At 46.7% G+C, this 18,114-nt stretch overlaps 2 protein-coding genes across 5 annotated transcripts in view; one reads left to right on the top strand and one right to left on the bottom strand.

Moving 5' to 3' along the window:
- The window catches only part of rcan2 (regulator of calcineurin 2), a 121,925-nt gene extending 118,265 nt beyond the window's left edge, over positions 1-3,660 (top strand). For both annotated transcript variants that reach the window (XM_020455379.2, XM_020455381.2), the window contains one exon: positions 126-3,660. In XM_020455379.2, coding sequence (XP_020310968.1) covers positions 126-280 — 155 coding nt within the window. In that variant the 3' untranslated portion in view covers positions 281-3,660. The remainder of the gene's footprint in view (positions 1-125) is intronic.
- Positions 3,661-10,474: 6,814 nt separating this feature from the next.
- Positions 10,475-18,114, bottom strand: part of msraa (methionine sulfoxide reductase Aa) — a 96,890-nt gene continuing 89,250 nt past the window's right edge. For 2 of the 3 annotated variants that reach the window (XM_031800329.1, XM_031800328.1), the window contains one exon: positions 10,475-11,003. In XM_031800329.1, the coding sequence (XP_031656189.1) occupies positions 10,839-11,003 (165 nt within the window). In that variant the 3' untranslated portion in view covers positions 10,475-10,838. The remainder of the gene's footprint in view (positions 11,004-18,114) is intronic. The other variant, XM_020455229.2, reaches the window with a different exon arrangement.

Genomic DNA, 18,114 nt, shown 5'->3' with positions numbered 1-18,114 from the left:
CCATCTCTCTCTCTCCCATCTCTCTCTCTCACATCTCTCTCTCCCGTCTCTCTCTCTCCCGTCTCTTTCTCTCTCATCTCTCTCTCACGTCTCTCTCTCTCTCCCGTCTCTCTCTCTGTCTACAGGAGAGAAGTTTGAGCTGCATGCTGGAACAGAGTCCACCCCCAGTGTTGTTGTCCACGTCTGCGACAGCGACACAGAGGAAGTGGAGGAACCAAAGAATTGCCCCAAACCAAAAATCATCCAGACCCGGCGCCCTGACCTTCCTACTTCTCACTGAACTCTGTCCCCCTTCCACTTCCTGCCGTAACATCGTCATCTGGAGGAAGGAGAATCGATCCCCTGTCTCTCTCTCACAGGAACAATCCCCGTGTTCAGCACTCCCCACCCTACGGCCGCCTCGCCCGGGCCAGAAGGGGAGTGCTCTCTGTTACTCATCCTCGTCGACATACAGCCGTTGATGTGCTACATGTATGATTGTGTTGGCAATACTCCATACTTACATCAAGATTCAGCCACCATACCCTCAGTGATTGGTTCCTGTCTGTATGATTCTGTTGTTGTAATGTCACACAGTTTGCAGGGATGGGGCAGCACCTTGCTTTGAGCTCGGCCTCTGATTGGCTTAGGGGTTGTGGCGAATGCCAGTGTAAAGAAGCCCATTGGTCGCCTTTATAGACGTGTGTTAGCATTGCTCTCGCTCCACTGCGTATGTACCACAAGCACTGACGATGAATAGCGCTTCTCTCATTAGGGCATGCTAGCTACTGAGGTGGTGGGATGACTCTGGTGCTGAGTTGAAGTAACCTGAAGGAGCATTATGGTAAATGATCAATACTTTGTCTTATAGTCCCCTTAAAGTTGGGTTATTCATCGTGTTATCAGTGTTGTCTGTCGACCTTGGGAATTCTTTCAATCTCGCCAATGCATGCACTGGTCTGATCTAGTTTGTGTGTTTACTTTGTTCCGTTTCCTGTATGTAGCTGTCAATTTGACCTCTCTTCTCTCTTCGCTAACTTCTCTCTTTTATCTCCCTGTGTTTTCTGGCTACCGGTGTCCTTCTCAGAAAACAAGGCGAATAACAGGTACAATCCATGCACCTTACAGGGAAAGCATTATGTACAATGACATTTCTGGGATTGTTCCTCAGTGTGAATTGTTCTGTGTCCATGTCTTGTCCCTGAAAGTCTGTTTAAAGAAAAAGGAGTATAAGAAAACTAAACATAACAAAGAAAAAAGGGAATGCCTGGTGGCCACCTTTTCCTCATTGGCTGAAATGGAGAGCCAATCATATATCATCACGTGAAGCCAGTCTATAAAGTGCATGGTTACGTTTTTCTAGAGATATTGTGTTGTCTGAGAACCGTGGCTCAGTCATGGGATTTCCCCGTGTTTCCTTTATGTGCCTCTGTAGGGAGCGAGAAAGAAATGTATTCAAACTCACCACGAAGAAAATAAATGCATGATGACGATCCTGAGAGGAAAAAAAATAATGTTATTATAGAGTTATGTTACACAAATCTTCCAAGTGCTATTACACAGTTTCTGTGGAGATGGTCAAGGGGAATGACATACTGTACTCACACACACAACCATGTTTGTTTTCCTTTATTGTGCGTTTTGCTTTTCCTGTGTTGGTTCAATGAGTGTCTTCTTGGTGTGCCTGATTTAACTCATAGGCAGTAGAACAAGCCCTGTACAAATTGGACCTCCCTGTCTATTTGTGGAGAACTGGCGTTGTGATCAATTTTCTATTGTCCAAACTATTGACCCTTCCTGTTTCAGACATTGCACCTACACTCTGATTCTACATTACTGTGAGCCACTGATTCAACCCTGGGTGCTTTTATACACTAAACCCTCACTGTAACCCCTCACTGTAACCCCTCACTGTAACCCCTCACTCTAAACCCTCACTGTAACCCCTCACTGTAACCCCTCACTCTAAACCCTCACTGTAACCCCTCACTGTAACCCCTCACTCTAAACCCTCACTGTAACCCCTCACTCTAAACCCTCACTGTAACCCCTCACTGTAACCCCTCACTGTAACCCCTCACTGTAAACTCTCACTGTAACCCCTCACTCTAAACCCTCACTGTAACCCCTCACCGTAACCCCTCACTGTACATCATTCCAATCCCCATCTCTGATAACGATGGCTCAAATGATCAGATTTGATAACCCAGTTCAAAGTGCACTGAAATTATTTTTTTATTCCAACCAGCTCCAGTAGGTTGTAGTTTAATTCCAACCAGCTCCAGTAGGTTGTAGTTTAATTCCAACCAGCTCCAGTAGGTTGTAGTTTTATTCCAACCAGCTCCAGTAGGTTGTAGTTTAATTCCAACCAGCTCCAGTAGGTTGTAGTTTAATTCCAACCAGCTCCAGTAGGTTGTAGTTTAATTCCAACCAGCTCCAGTAGGTTGTAGTTTAATTCCAACCAGCTCCAGTAGGTTGTAGTTTTATTCCAACCAGCTCCAGTAGGTTGTAGTTTTATTCCAACCAGCTCCAGTAGGTTGTAGTTTTATTCCAACCAGCTCCAGTAGGTTGTAGTTTAATTCCAACCAGCTCCAGTAGGTTGTAGTTTAATTCCAACCAGCTCCAGTAGGTTGTAGTTTTATTCCAACCAGCTCCAGTAGGTTGTAGTTTAATTCCAACCAGCTCCAGTAGGTTGTAGTTTAATTCCAACCAGCTCCAGTAGGTTGTAGTTTAATTCCAACCAGCTCCAGTAGGTTGTAGTTTAATTCCAACCAGTTCTAGTAGGTTGTAGTTTAATTCCAACCATCTCCAGTAGGTTGTAGTTTAATTCCAACCATCTCCAGTAGGTTGTAGTTTTATTTTACCTGCAATATTTTCCTATCTGTTATTTTATAACATTTACAGTCAATCTAATTGATATTTTAAGCAGATCAAATGATGTTGGTAATAATGAGCCACTATCCTTGTGGAAGTCATAGACTTCAAATGAAATTGAATACAGGCCCGCTCCTAGAAACACCAGGTTTGAATCATGTATTGTAAATGGTGCATATCAAATGTTTACAATAGAGTATTCCTCTTCCTTGTTTTATTTCATACATGCTGGCTTTAAGACACTGTTCCCTCACTATATGGTCAGATGAACCAGACACAACACATGCCACTGTCCCAAGTATGTACTACAGCCACCATTACTACCCTCAATGAGGTGACTTGTATACATGCAATGGTTTTTGTTCTGGACTTTGGTGTCTTTCGCCTAGACCTCGGATCTGTTGAATCTGCGCTACAATCTTGTCCTGCGGTCATATTCCTCCAAACGTAAACACAATAGACACTATGTACCTGTGTATGATTCAACATGTCCCGATATTTGTAGTTTATTTTCAAATTAAAATCATTATATTATTATCTGTTTCTTCTAAGAGTCAGTTGGATTGGAAGGGAATATCAGTGATGGAGGTAACCAATATGTGTATTGTGTAAAAATAGTGTATGACCATCAATGTACTTGTCATTCTACATGTAACGTTACAACAACCTGCCTGCATACACTAAGGAGACATATCTGTATATATTAATCAATACTATTTTTACTGCATTTTTGTACAAATATTCATGGTAGCCATGTACAAGTAGTTCAAATGATTCTATGGTAGTATTAAAATAGTTTGGTTTTAATTAATTGTCTCGTGTTGTTATTTCGCGGCTCTGTTGCTTTCGGCCTACTGATTGTATAGGAAAATGAAAAGCGTCTACAATCACCTCCCCAGCCCAGCCTCCATTTAAATGGCTCCTTCTTGTAAAGTCTCCCCATTCAGCTAACCGTCACTCCATCCCCTTTAATTCCCTTCCTTGTGGAACATCCATGTGTAAGGCTGGCCACGGCCAATTCGGCGCCAGTCGAGTTGTTTTTCTCATCACCAATGTAGTGTTTCATTTTGAACAAAGAGGACATCACTGTGATAAACGCAACATTCACCTCATCTCTCTCCATCTCTTTCCCTTCCACCCTCTCTCTCTCTCCATCTCTTTCCCTTCCACCCTCTCTCTCTCGCTCTCCATCTCTTTCCCTTCCACCCTCTCTCTCTCTCTCTCCATCTCTTTCCCTTCCACCCTCTCTCTCTCCATCTCTTTCCCTTCCACCCTCTCTCTCTCTCTCTCTCCATCTCTTTCCCTTCCACCCTCTCTCTCTCTCTCTCCCATTTGTTCCTTATTGCTTTATCCTCTGTTGGAGATCGCTTGTTATTCCCCTCACTCCACTGTTGCCGTGGGTTTCTAGGGTGATGCTGACGCAACAGCCGTCAATCATGGTGGTGTTTCCAGTGCCCGCACCTTCTAGTGTGGATGACAGGTTACAATATGACGCTGATGTTCATTGTTTAGTCAGGGGGCTACAGGCTATGTTTATGAAGGCTTCAACTTTTTGTCCTTGCTGTAGAACAGAAATGACATGAAAAGTGGTGCTTTGACTCTCCCTCCTTTCCTCTCTTCTCCTCAGTCTCCTGCCTCCTTCTAGCTGTTCGGTCATCCAGAAAACAAACCACTCACTAACTGGCTCCCATATAGACATGTAGAAACCACAGGCTTGGACTATAGGATGAGAATAAAGCCTGCTTATAGACACAACAGTGACATCAATCATGGTTCTTGCCAAACATGTAACATTCACCAGGGTTGTAGAGTAACGGATTGTTTTATGGGTTAGAGTTTGGGTTATAGGGTTAGGGTTAGAGTTTGGGTTATAGGGTTAGTGTTAGAGTTAGGGTTAGAGTTAGGGTTAGGGTTAGAGTTAGGGTTTCAGCTCTAAGTGCAACGTATTATCAGTCTAGGGTTAGGATAATACATTGTGGAGCTGAAACCCTAGAATGGTAATACAGTGCACTTACAGCTGTTAGACTAACTCTTACCCTATCCTTTCAATGGGTACATGTAACACAATACTGGATTTATTACACTGTGCTTATAGGGGTAATTACATGCTAATAACAAAATGGTAATGCAAAATGTGACCATAAAAAATACTTGGTTTATTACTAATAAATTCCATTACTTATTTTCAAAGCAGTGTTTATGTCCAATTTGCTTGCCAAACGTCTAGGTCTTTATGGAGCCGTTAGGAGACAGACCGTAAATAAAGTGTTTGCTGATGAACCTGTGGTTCTCAGTAATAATAATATGAGACTGTGATGCCTGTGAGTAATAGATTAGGATTTACCATCTTCTATTTCATTGCATAGTAAAAATTCACTGAAGACATAAATCACTTCGCCTCTCTGCAGAGCAATATCTGCATGGACCACTAGGAGGCAGTAAATACCTTCCATTTTATAGGCTGCCTGTTTTATGGCCAAATTTAAGCAGCTGAGATTTGATTTTATGGGTGTTATTAAAAGGAATGATCATATCATTATAAAGTGAAATGCCACCATAAAATCTATAGCCCCGTTTATACCTGATTTTAACTTGCGTCCTTTGTCTTGATTTTGTCCACATTCTGATTGTACCCACATTGTCAGACAGGTGTAGACAATCAAAAGACACATTGTAATGTGTTCAGATCTTTCTGCCCACATCCGGAGGTAGTCAGACAAGCATTGTGTCTGGATATCTTACAAGTGTAAACAGATCTGGACAGAGAAACCATTTATATCATAATTTTTCAACCCTCTAAAATCATTAACAGGTGGCACCATTGAGTGATTACATCAATGTGTCTTACATTAAATTAAAAAATCATATTTTGAAAGAATAGCTGTGAAATGATTTGCATAAAGGAAGGGACTAGGGAATCTGTTCACAATGCAGACACATTGGACGGAAAACAGTTTAATACCATGTGTAGACACATTTCTGGAAATATGGGTACAATCAGAATATAGAGAAGATCAGGACAAAGGACCCATGTTAGTACCAGGTATAAACGGGGCTTTGAATGCCTGTTAGCATGTAGACAATGTTGAAACATCACTATAGAATGCTAGAATGACAGACAGTCGGCCACTCTGTACAATATAATCATTTCAGACCAGCTCTGTCAGTGTTCCATTGATAATATTTATTTAATCGAGTGCATAAATATATAATTTGTTCCTTTGTTGGTAAAAATGTGTGTGTGTATCAGTGGTTGTTTCAGGGGGAGATGCTGTGTGACTTTCTGTATGTGCCTATAGTACATACAGTGGGGAGAACAAGTATTTGATACACTCCCGATTTTGCAGGTTTTCCTACTTACAAAGCATGTAGAGGTCAGTAATTTTTATCATAGGTACACTTCAACTGTGAGAGACAGAATCTAAAACCAAAATCCAGATAATCACATTGTATTTTTAAGTAATTAATTTGCATTTTATTGCATGACAAAAGTATTTGATACATCAGAAAAGCAGAACTAATATTTGGTACAGAAACCTTTGTTTGCAATTACAGAGATAAGAAGTTTCCTGTAGTTCTTGACCAGGTTTGCACACACTGCAGCAGGGATTTTGGCCCACTCCTCCATACAGACCTTCTCCAGATCCTTCTGGTTTCGGTGCTGTCGCTGGGCAATACGGACTTTCAGCTCCCTCCAAAGATTTTCTATTGGGTTCAGGTCTGGAGACTGGCTAGGCCACTCCAGGACCTTGAGATGCTTTTTACGGAGCCACTCCTTAGTTGCCCTGGCTGTGTGTTTCGGGACGTTGTCATGCTGGAAGACCCAGCCACAACCCATCTTCAATGCTCTTACTGAGGGAAGGAGGTTGTTGGCCAAGATCTCGCGATACATGGCCCCATCCATCCTCCCCTCAGTACGGTGCAGTCGTCCTGTCCCCTTTGCAGAAAAGCATCCCCAAAGAATGATGTTTCCATCTCCATGCTTTACGTTTGGGAGGGTGTTCTTGGGGTTGTACTCATCCTTCTTCTTCCTCCAAACACGGCGAGTGGAGTTTATACCAAAAAGCGAGATTTTTGTCTCATCAGACCACATGACCTTCTCCCATTCCTCCTCTGGATCATCCAGATGGTCATTGGCAAACTTCAGACGGGCCTGGACATGCGCTGGCTTGAGCAGGGGGACCTTGCGTGCGCTGCAGGATTTTAATCCATGACGGCGTAGTGTGTTACTAATCGTTTTCTTTGAGACTGTGGTCCCAGCTCTCTTCAGGTCATTGACCAGGTCCTGCCGTGTAGTTCTGGGCTGATCCCTCACCTTCCTCATGATCATTGATGCCCCACGAGGTGAGATCTTGTATGGAGCCCCAGACCGAGGGTGATTGACCGTCATCTTGAACTTCTTCCATTTTCTAATAATTGCGCCAACAGTTGTTGCCTTCTCACCAAGCTGCTTGCCTATTGTCCTGTAGCCCATCCCAGCCTTGTGCAGGTATACAATTTTAACCCTGATGTCCTTACACAGCTCTCTGGTCTTGGCCATTGTGGAGAGGTTGGAGTCTGTTTGATTGAGTGTGTGGACAGGTGTCTTTTATACAGGTAACGAGTTCAAACAGGTGCAGTTAATACAGGTAATGAGTGGAGAACAGGAGGGATTCTTAAAGAAAAACTAACAGGTCTGTGAGAGCCAGAATTGAGAGCCGTAAGTGATCAAATAGTTATGTCATACAATAAAATGCAAATTAATTACTTAAAAATCATACAATGTGATTTTCTGGATTTTGGTTTTAGATTCCGTCTCTCACAGTTGAAGTGTACCTATGATAAACATTTACAGACCTCTACATGCTTTGTAAGTAGGAAAACCTGCAAATTCGGCAGTGTATCAAATACTTGTTCTCCCTAATGTATATGTGAGCATGCTGCTTAGCTCTCTGTTTTGTTTTGTTGAAGCATGTGTGTGTGTGTGTGTGTGTGTGCGCGTGCTGTTACCATGCTCCAGTGCTCTGACAATTTTTGGTCCTGCATCCTGATCCCCAGAGCTAGGCGAGCTGTGCCCAGGCTGTGGTGGCAGATTTGGGGCAGCTGAGGTGGAGGAGCTTGGGGGAGGAGCCACCTGGTGTGGGTCTGGGGATTAGACCAGCCAGCATGGCCTTCAGCTGCCTACTGAAACACCTCAGCAGAGTTTCACCACAACCAACCTTTACTACCATCATTATGTTTACGGATTTAAACACCTCAGCTGAAAAACCTCACAAGTCTGTCCGTTCGTCCGTCCATCCATCATCCATCCATCCAGTAGAACAATCACTGATTCACCTCACTAACACTCCTGCTTATTAATACATCCAAACCCAACCAAAGACCATGCTTAGGCTTCTGTCGAACTGCAACTCACCCTCACAAAGCCCACATCAGCCGATGAAAACTATTGTTGTTCAGCGGAGGAGTGTTAAGGAGAATGGCTTTGAAAAAAATGTCCTGCATGTTTTTTACAGCATCAAAAGATTCTTCAGCGATAGAAAAAGGATTCAGCCCATTTCCTTGGGTTGTTGGGAACAATGGTTTCTCTACTGGCTCTGTTCCAGCAGCAGCCCATTGTAAACGGACATGATCACAGCGTATTGGCACACTGTTTGTTAGTGAAGAGAACCAACGCTACACCAAAGGAATCATATCCTGGAATGCATGTTAATGTTGATGTGCGAGCCCAGCATAAAGCTCTTCTTTGTTTGTGTGGGTTGTCAGTCAGCTCTTTTATTCAAGTTGGGTAGCTTGGAAGCTGGGTAGCTGGATGGGTGGCTGGGTAGCTTGGTATCTGGGTAGCTAGCTGGGTTGCTGGGTAGGTGTCTGGGTACCTGGGAGGCTGACTGGTTGGCTGGCTGGGTAGCTGGGTGTTTGGCTGGCTGACTGGCTGGGTGGGTAGCTGGCTGGCTGGCTGGGTGGGAGGCTGGGTGGCTTGGTAGCTGGGTGGGAGGCTGGGTAGCTAGCTGGGTAGGTGTTTGGGTACCTGGGAGGCTGGCTGGTTGGCTGGGTAGCTGGCTGGGTGGCTTGGTAGCTCGGTGGGAGGCTGGGTAGCTAGCTGGGTAGCTGGGTATGTGGCAGGGTAGCTGGCTGGCTGGGTAGCTGGGTGACTTGCAGGATGGGTGGCTGGCAGCGTTGGGCCGATAGGTGCTAATGAGGTTTACAGAGTACTGGGTATGTGAGTGAGTGAGTGAGTGAGTGAGTGAGTGAGTGAGTGAGTGAGTGAGTGAGAGAGCCTTGTCCTTGACAGAGAGAGCCTTGTCCTTGCTCTGTTTAGAGCAGCAGTCTACAGTAAGAAGTACCAGTCAGACATCTTTTAGAGCAGCAGTCTACAGTAAGAAGTACCAGTCAGACATCTTTTAGAGCAGCAGTCTACAGTAAGAAGCACCAGTCAGACATCTTTTAGAGCAGCAGTCTACAGTAAGAAGCACCAGTCAGACATCTTTTAGAGCAGCAGTCTACAGTAAGAAGCACCAGTCAGACATCTTTTAGAGCAGCAGTCTACAGTAAGAAGCACCAGTCAGACATCTTTTAGAGCAGCAGTCTACAGTAAAAAGTACCAGTCAGACATCTTTTAGAGCAGCAGTCTACAGTAAGAAGCACCAGTCAGACATCTTTTAGAGCAGCAGTCTACAGTAAGAAGCACCAGTCAGACATCTTTTAGAGCAGCAGTCTACAGTAAAAAGTACCAGTCAGACATCTTTTAGAGCAGCAGTCTACAGTAAGAAGCACCAGTCAGACATCTTTAAGAGCAGCAGTCTACAGTAAGAAGTACCAGTCAGACGTCTTTTAGAGCAGCAGTCTACAGTAAAAAGTACCAGTCAGACATCTTTTAGAGCAGCAGTCTACAGTAAGAAGCACCAGTCAGACATATTTTAGAGCAGCAGTCTACAGTAAGAAGCACCAGTCAGACATCTTTTAGAGCAGCAGTCTACAGTAAGAAGTACCAGTCAGACATCTTTTAGAGCAGCAGTCTACAGTAAGAAGTACCAGTCAGACATCTTTTAGAGCAGCAGTCTACAGTAAGAAGTACCAGTCAGACATCTTTTAGAGCAGCAGTCTACAGTAAGAAGTACCAGTCAGACATCTTTTAGAGCAGCAGTCTACAGTAAGAAGCACCAGTCAGACATCTTTTAGAGCAGCAGTCTACAGTAAGAAGTACCAGTCAGACATCTTTTAGAGCAGCAGTCTACAGTAAGAAGTACCAGTCAGACATCTTTTAGAGCAGCAGTCTATAGTAAGAAGTACCAGTCAGACATTTTGCTTGACAGCCGATTGTGCATCAATGTGTCCTTCAGCCATTAGTTCTACCCACAGTGCCTTGCTCCAGTCCCTGTGTACGGAGGGGGACTGCCAGCCTGTGTGTGTGTGTGATGCTGCCCCTCTCTATCTCTCTCTCACTGTGTTATAGTGATGCCAAGCTACACAGGCCCTGGCAGAGGGCTCTCTCCCACTGAGTGTTTGCCTGCGCAAGCCACACACACCCCTCTGACAGATGAGTCAGGGAGTGATCAGAACAAGGCTTAAGGCAAAGATCACAGAAAGGAGGTCATCCAACACACACAAAACACCACGCAACGGAACCAGCCAAACAGCCATACATATCAACACACCGTTTCATCATTTAATCCACCAGCACGCACCATAGAGTTCAATCAGATGTACATACTGTAGTTGATTTGATTCACACAAGACAATGCACACTAAAACCTGAATGTGCATTCATTTATGTATGTGGTGCTTGATTACCAAACTATTTCAATTAATACAAGACTCAGATACGGACTGTTTTTATATAAACCCTGAATATGCTTCAGTACTGCATCATAATTAAGGTGACTTCCATTTAAAGGAATAGAAAATAGACTTCTTTTGCAATGAGCAAGTGGAAATGCGTATTTACATTTCCTAGTCAAAATCAGACAATCAGAGGTTGGTGGTCATTCCCTATTGGACAGAGGTGGTTATTTCTTGAGTCCTATTGGACAGGAGACTCCGGTGCCGTTCAGGCCACAGTATCCGCCGGGGTTCTTGCTGAGGTACTGCTGGTGGTAGTCCTCAGCATAGTAGAACTCCTGGTTCTCGGCTATCTCTGTGGTGATTTCTCCAAAGCCCCCCTCTATCAGGACCTGTAGAAACAACAACAACGCTATATCATTAGGACTGACCTTCATGAATGAATGGCTCAGGATTGAATGGTTACAACACAAGATAAACTTTCTAAAAGTCACAAATGAACCATTTTCCTGCCTTCTTCCATGTAATTACATTCAAAACATTTGTCTGCCTCCTTTAAGGAAAATATTTTCTTACAAAGAAATGTATTGTTTTTCAAGATTACACATACTCTTACTGTTAGCAGTGTTACAGCTAATGCAATCTCTCTCTCTCTCTCTCTCTCTCTCTCTCTCTCTCTCTCTCTCTGTCTCTCTCTTTCTCTCTCTCGCTCTCTCTCTCTCAGTCATTTGTTAAGCATTGGAGCAGAGACGAGCACAGAGAGAGGTCATTAGTGCTCGGGGTGGCCCTACGGGTGAGGCCCAGACAGATGTGCCCAATGTGTGTATGTGTATGGGGAGGGGGCATCGGGTTTGTGTGTGTGTGTGTGTGTGTGTGTGCGTGTGCATGTGTGAGCTGTGAAGTGCCCCCACTGACCCAGTATACCCAATGCCTGCAGCACGTTTATATGGTCCACACACACACCTCAGCCAATCAGCTAATCTCCTCTAACCCCCAGTACAGGGCCGTCTAAACAGGTACACCTCAGCCAACCTGGGTAATCTCCTCTAACCCCCAGTACAGGGCCGTTTAAGCACGTACACCTCAGCCAACCTGGGTAATCTCCTCTAACCCCCAGTACAGGGCCGTTTAAGCAGGTACACCTCAGCCAACCTGGGTAATCTCCTCTAACCCCCAGTACAGGGCCGCTTAAGCAGGTACACCTCAGCCAACCTGGGTAATCTCCTCTAACCCCCAGTACAGGGCCGTTTAAGCAGGTACACCTCAGCCAACCTGGGTAATCTCCTCTAACCCCCAGTACAGGGCCGTTTAAGCACGTACACCTCAGCCAACCTGGGTAATCTCCTCTAACCCCCAGTACAGGGCCGTTTAAGCAGGTACACCTCAGCCAACCTGGGTAATCTCCTCTAACCCCCAGTACAGGGCCGCTTAAGCAGGTACACCTCAGCCAACCTGGGTAATCTCCTCTAACCCCCAGTACAGGGCCGTTTAAGCAGGTACACCTCAGCCAACCTGGGTAATCTCCTCTAACCCCCAGTACAGGGCCGCTTAAGCAGGTACACCTCAGCCAACCTGGGTAATCTCCTCTAACCCCCAGTACAGGGCCGTTTAAGCACGTACACCTCAGCCAACCTGGGTAATCTCCTCTAACCCCCAGTACAGGGCCGTTTAAGCAGGTACACCTCAGCCAACCTGTGTAATCTCCTCTAACACCCAGTACAGGGCCGCTTAAGCAGGTACACCTCAGCCAACCTGGGTAATCTCCTCTAACCCCCAGTACAGGGCCGTTTAAGCAGGTACACCTCAGCCAACTTGGGTAATCTCCTCTAACCCCCAGTACAGGGCCGTTTAAGCACGTACACCTCAGCCAACCTGGGTAATCTCCTCTAACCCCCAGTACAGGGCCGCTTAAGCAGGTACACCTCAGCCAACCTCACTGCTTTTCATCCTCTATCCTCACTGCTTTTCAGCCTCTATCCTCACTGCTTTTCATCCTCTATCCTCACTGCTTTTCAGCCTCTATCCTCACTGCTTTTCAGACTCTATCCTCACTGCTTTTCATCCTCTACCCTCACTGATTTTCATCCTCTATCCTCACTGATTTTCATCCTCTATCCTCACTGATTTTCATCCTCTATCCTCACTGATTTTCATCCTCTATCCTCACTGATTTTCATCCTCTATCCTCACTGATTTTCATCCTCTATCCTCACTGATTTTCATCCTCTATGAAAAATCACAACAACAAAACACCATGTTGGACTTTTTGGGGTTACTGGTGCCTGGTGTCAGAACTCTGGGTTGAACTGTATACCAATGACACAGTTAGGCACCGGGAGTGACTCCCCACTGAAATCCCATTCCATATCACCACACCTGTCCAAGTGTCAGTCAGTTAGTCAGTCAGTCAGTCAGTCATTTGTAATAGAAAGAGCCAGGCTGAATATCATTCGAAATCTGCCTCTGCAAGCAAGGTTTACATTTGAAGTGTACACTAGTCTAGCATGTACAGCATATTGAGAAATCCAGGTTGGAAGTAAATGTATTGTTCTTATGAGAATATGGAGATTCTAAGCTGAGAAATGGTAATGTTCAGGGGAAAGAGGACAAAGTGGGGATATTGTTGACACAATGCCACTTGGGAGTTTCAAGAAAGTGATGCAAGGATGTGTCTATTGCTTTCCTTCTCTCTTTCTCTCTTTCAATCTTTCTCTCTTTCCAACTTTCTCTCTTTCCAACTTTCTCTCTTTCCATCTTTCTCTCTTTCTCTATTATTTCCCACTCTTGCTCTCTCTACCTCTGCTCCGCCAACCACCTCCTATCACTAATGTTTGTTGCTAAGTGTCTATGTGTCGTGTGTGTGGCAGGGAGGGGGGACAGTGGGCTGTATGAAGGAACCTGCCAACTACCTAATTTCTCGGACCATCTGCCTGGAGGCAGCCACGCACCTGTTAGGAGCAGCTGCCACCGTACAGGAGACAGGAGAGAGAGAGAGAGAAAGGTAGCACAGAATCAACTCTCCTCTCCCCGCCAGAACCAGTTCCAGTCCTAGCTCTATATACCTTCATCCCCAGTTCCAGTCCTAGCTCTATATACCTTCATCCCCAGCTCCAGTCCTAGCTCTATATACCTTCATCCCCAGCTCCAGTCCTAGCTCTATATACCTTCATCCCCAGTTCCAGTCCTAGCTCTATATACCTTCATCCCCAGTTCCAGTCCTAGCTCTATATACCTTCAGCCCCAGTTCCAGTCCTAGCTCTATATACCTTCATCCCCAGCTCCAGTCCTAGCTCTATATACCTTCATCCCCAGCTCCAGTCCTAGCTCTATATACCTTCATCCCCAGCTCCAGTCCTAGCTCTATATACCTTCATCCCCAGTTCCAGTCCTAGCTCTATATACCTTCATCCCCAGTTCCAGTCCTAGCTCTATATACCTTCAGCCCCAGCTCCAGTCCTAGCTCTATATACCTTCATCCCCAGCTCCAGTCCTAGCTCTATATACCTTCAGCCCCAGCTCTATACACCTTCATCCTCCTATAGCCCAGCTCCACCACAATACCCCAGCTCCACCACATTCCCCAAGCTCCACCATTATAACCCAGCTCCACCACTATAACCCAGCTCCACCACTATAACCCAGCTCCACCACTATATCCCAGCTCCACCACTATACCCCAGCTCCACCACTATACCCCAGCTCCACCACTATAGCCCAGCTCCACCACTATACCCCAGCTCCACCACTATACCCCAGCTCCACCACTATAGCCCAGCTCCACCACTATACCCCAGCTCCACCACTATAGCCCAGCTCCACCACTATAGCCCAGCTCCACCACTATACCCCAGCTCCACCACTATACCCCAGCTCCACCACTATAGCCCAGCTCCACCACTATAGCCCAGCTCCACCACTATACCCCAGCTCCACCACTATAGCCCAGCTCCACCACTATACCCCAGCTCCACCACTATAGCCCAGCTCCACCACTATACCCCAGCTCCACCACTATAGCCCAGCTCCACCACTATAGCCCAGCTCCACCACTATACCCCAGCTCCACCACTATAGCCCAGCTCCACCACTATACCCCAGCTCCACCACTATAGCCCAGCTCCACCACTATACCCCAGCTCCACCACTATAGCCCAGCTCCACCACTATAGCCCAGCTCCACCACTATACCCCAGCTCCACCACTATAACCCAGCTCCACCACTATAGCCCAGCTCCACCACTATAGCCCAGCTCCACCACTATACCCCAGCTCCACCACTATACCCCAGCTCCACCACTATACCCCAGCTCCACCACTATAACCCAGCTCCACCACTATAACCCAGCTCCCATCATTCACTCCCACATCCTCTCTTTTTCTCTCGTTCTCCCACATCCTCTCTTTTTCTCTCGTTCTCCCTCATCCTCTCTCTCTCTCTTTCTCTCTCTGTTTCCCTTTCTGTTTCTCTCTCTCAATCTCTCTGTCTCTCTCTTGCTATCTGAGGCCCTGTGTGTGCTTTACAGTGGGGCTTAGCAGCTCCTATATCTCAGCATGGACACCCAGCAGGTAGCTATCGCCATCCGCAGTTCACCACCGGGTGCACGCCAGCCCCCGGTTGGCGCCGGGCCAGGCTGGCACCGCCAAATATGATTTGAGACACACATTTTCTGTGGTGGTACCGAGTTGGGACGTCATGCCATCGTTCTGAATGCCCATCATGGCAGTCTCCCTAAGAAGCCTGGTCGCTAGGGAGACCTCAGCTGCAGTGGGCAGCGCTAACACTTATTGTCACAGATAGATGGGAGGAAGATGGGAGGAAGTGTGTGTGTGTGTGTGTGTGTATGTTTAAAAATCCAGGGCTGTATCTAAGATAATGCGGTGGCAGGTGCTATTTTTTTCTCTCCCACTCAGCTCTGGAAAATGGAGCAGAGCAGGAGCTTGAGACAAGAGGCTGAGGTGAAACAAAACAAGGTGAGCAGGCCTGGCGGACAAGAGGCTGAGGTGAAACAAAACAAGGTGAGCAGGCCTGGCGGACAAGAGGCTGAGGTGGAACAAAACAAGGTTAGCAGGCCTGGCGGACAAGAGGCTGAGGTGAAACAAAACAAGGTGAGCAGGCCTGGCGGACAAGAGGCTGAGGTGGAACAAAACAAGGTTAGCAGGCCTGGCGGACAAGAGGCTGAGGTGAAACAAAACAAGGTTAGCAGGCCTGGCGGACAAGAGACTGAGGTGGAACAAAACAAGGTGAGCAGGCCTGGCGGACAAGAGGCTGAGGTGGAACAAAACAAGGTTAGCAGGCCTGGCGGACAAGAGGCTGAGGTGAAACAAAACAAGGTGAGCAGGCCTGGCGGACAAGAGGCTGAGGTGGAACAAAACAAGGTGAGCAGGCCTGGCGGACAAGAGGCTGAGGTGAAACAAAACAAGGTGAGCAGGCCTGGCAGACAAGAGGCTGAGGTGGAACAAAACAAGGTGAGCAGGCCTGGCGGACAAGAGGCTGAGGTGGAACAAAACAAGGTTAGCAGGCCTGGCGGACAAGAGGCTGAGGTGAAACAAAACAGGGTGAGCAGGCCTGGCGGACAAGAGGCTGAGGTGGAACAAAACAAGGTGAGCAGACCTGGCGGACAAGAGGCTGAGGTGAAACAAAACAAGGTGAGCAGGCCTGGCGGACAAGAGGCTGAGGTGGAACAAAACAAGGTGAGCAGGCCTGCCGGACAAGAGGATGAGGTGGAACAAAACAAGGTTAGCAGGCCTGGCGGACAAGAGGCTGAGGTGAAACAAAACAAGGTGAGCAGGCCTGGCGGACAAGAGGCTGAGGTGGAACAAAACAAGGTGAGCAGGCCTGGCGGACAAGAGGCTGAGGTGGAACAAAACAAGGTGAGCAGGCCTGGCGGACAAGAGGCTGAGGTGGAACAAAACAAGGTGAGCAGGCCTGGCGGACAAGAGGCTGAGGTGGAACAAAACAGGGTGAGCAGGCCTGGCGGACAAGAGGCTGAGGTGGAACAAAACAAGGTGAGCAGGCCTGGCGGACAAGAGGCTGAGGTGGAACAAAACAAGGTGAGCAGGCCTGGCGGACAAGAGGCTGAGGTGAAACAAAACAAGGTTAGCAGGCCTGGCGGACAAGAGGCTGAGGTGGAACAAAACAAGGTGAGCAGGCCTGGCGGACAAGAGGCTGACCACTTGGCAGGACATTAAACCCAATCAGTAGTAGTCTATTTATAGTTTATTTCTGGCCAATAAAGGATGTCTGAAGAGTGAAATATGTAATTGAGCATTAAGAGGTTGTAAAACACAACAGAAGACTCCAGCAGCAGCAGCGCATGTCTACAGCAGCCTGTTTATTTATGGCCTGTCACAAACACACACAACCTTGGATGCAGGCAGGTGAACAAAAGGAGTGAGGTTGTTGCTGAGATTTCCGCACCACCGTTCTGAATGTAAAGAACTAGAGCTACCAGTTCATATCTCCTATTCCTTTGTTTACAGTTTGCTAGCATCTTCAGGGGAATCGTGTTCATATGTGTGCTGTTAGGCGTGTGTTTGAATACTTACAATGTGTAGTAAATGTATAGCTCCAGGCTTTTAATGTCTGTCCTGGCGCATATAACCACCGTGCTTACTGTACCATCCAGCCATTCTAGAATCAGTCAACTATCACAGCCCCTCCTCCATGACATGTCAGTCTGGCAGCAGAGGGCTCATAGTTCATCTGAGAGACAAAGGAAACCATGCAGAAGAAGAATGACATGTTTATCTCTCATTTCTATTCTGTCTAAGAACTGAGTCATGGCAGGACTTGGAGCCAACGGTTTAGTGGTGCATGGAAACGAATGGGACTTGGCATTCATCCACTCTCTAGCCTATCTATCCACAGCCTAATTCAGTCAGTCGAGGACCCTGGTGAGTGAGGTTCATCTTCGTTTGCTCAGCTGACACGCTACCCCTCATCAGCTGACACGCTACCCCTCATCAGCTGACACGCTACCCCTCATCAGCTGACACGCTCCCCTTCATCAGCTGACACACTACCCTTCATCAGCTGACACACTACCCTTCATCAGCTGACACGCTACCCCTCATCAGCTGACACGCTCCGCTTCATCAGCTGACACGCTACCTTTCATCAGCTGACACGCTCCCCTTCATCAGCTTACACACTACCCTTCATCAGCTGACACACTACCCTTCATCAGCTGACACACTACCCTTCATCAGCTGACACACTCCACTTCATCAGCTGAAACACTACCCTTCATCAGCTGACACACTACCCTTCCTCAGCTGACACACTACCCTTCATCAGCTGACACACTACCCTTCATCAGCTGACACACTCCCCTTCATCAGCTGAAACACTACCCTTCATCAGCTGACACGCTCCCCTTCATCAGGTGACACACTACCCCTCATCAGCTGACACGCTCCCCTTCATCAGGTGACACACTACTCTTCATCAGCTGACACACTACCCTTCATCAGCTGACACACTACCCTTCATCAGCTGACACA

The sequence above is a fragment of the Oncorhynchus kisutch genome, linkage group LG21 (assembly GCF_002021735.2).
Source record: "Oncorhynchus kisutch isolate 150728-3 linkage group LG21, Okis_V2, whole genome shotgun sequence".
NCBI lineage: Eukaryota > Metazoa > Chordata > Actinopteri > Salmoniformes > Salmonidae > Oncorhynchus > Oncorhynchus kisutch.
Note: the sequence above shows the minus strand (reverse complement) of the source record. Positions and strands in the feature narration are given on the sequence as shown.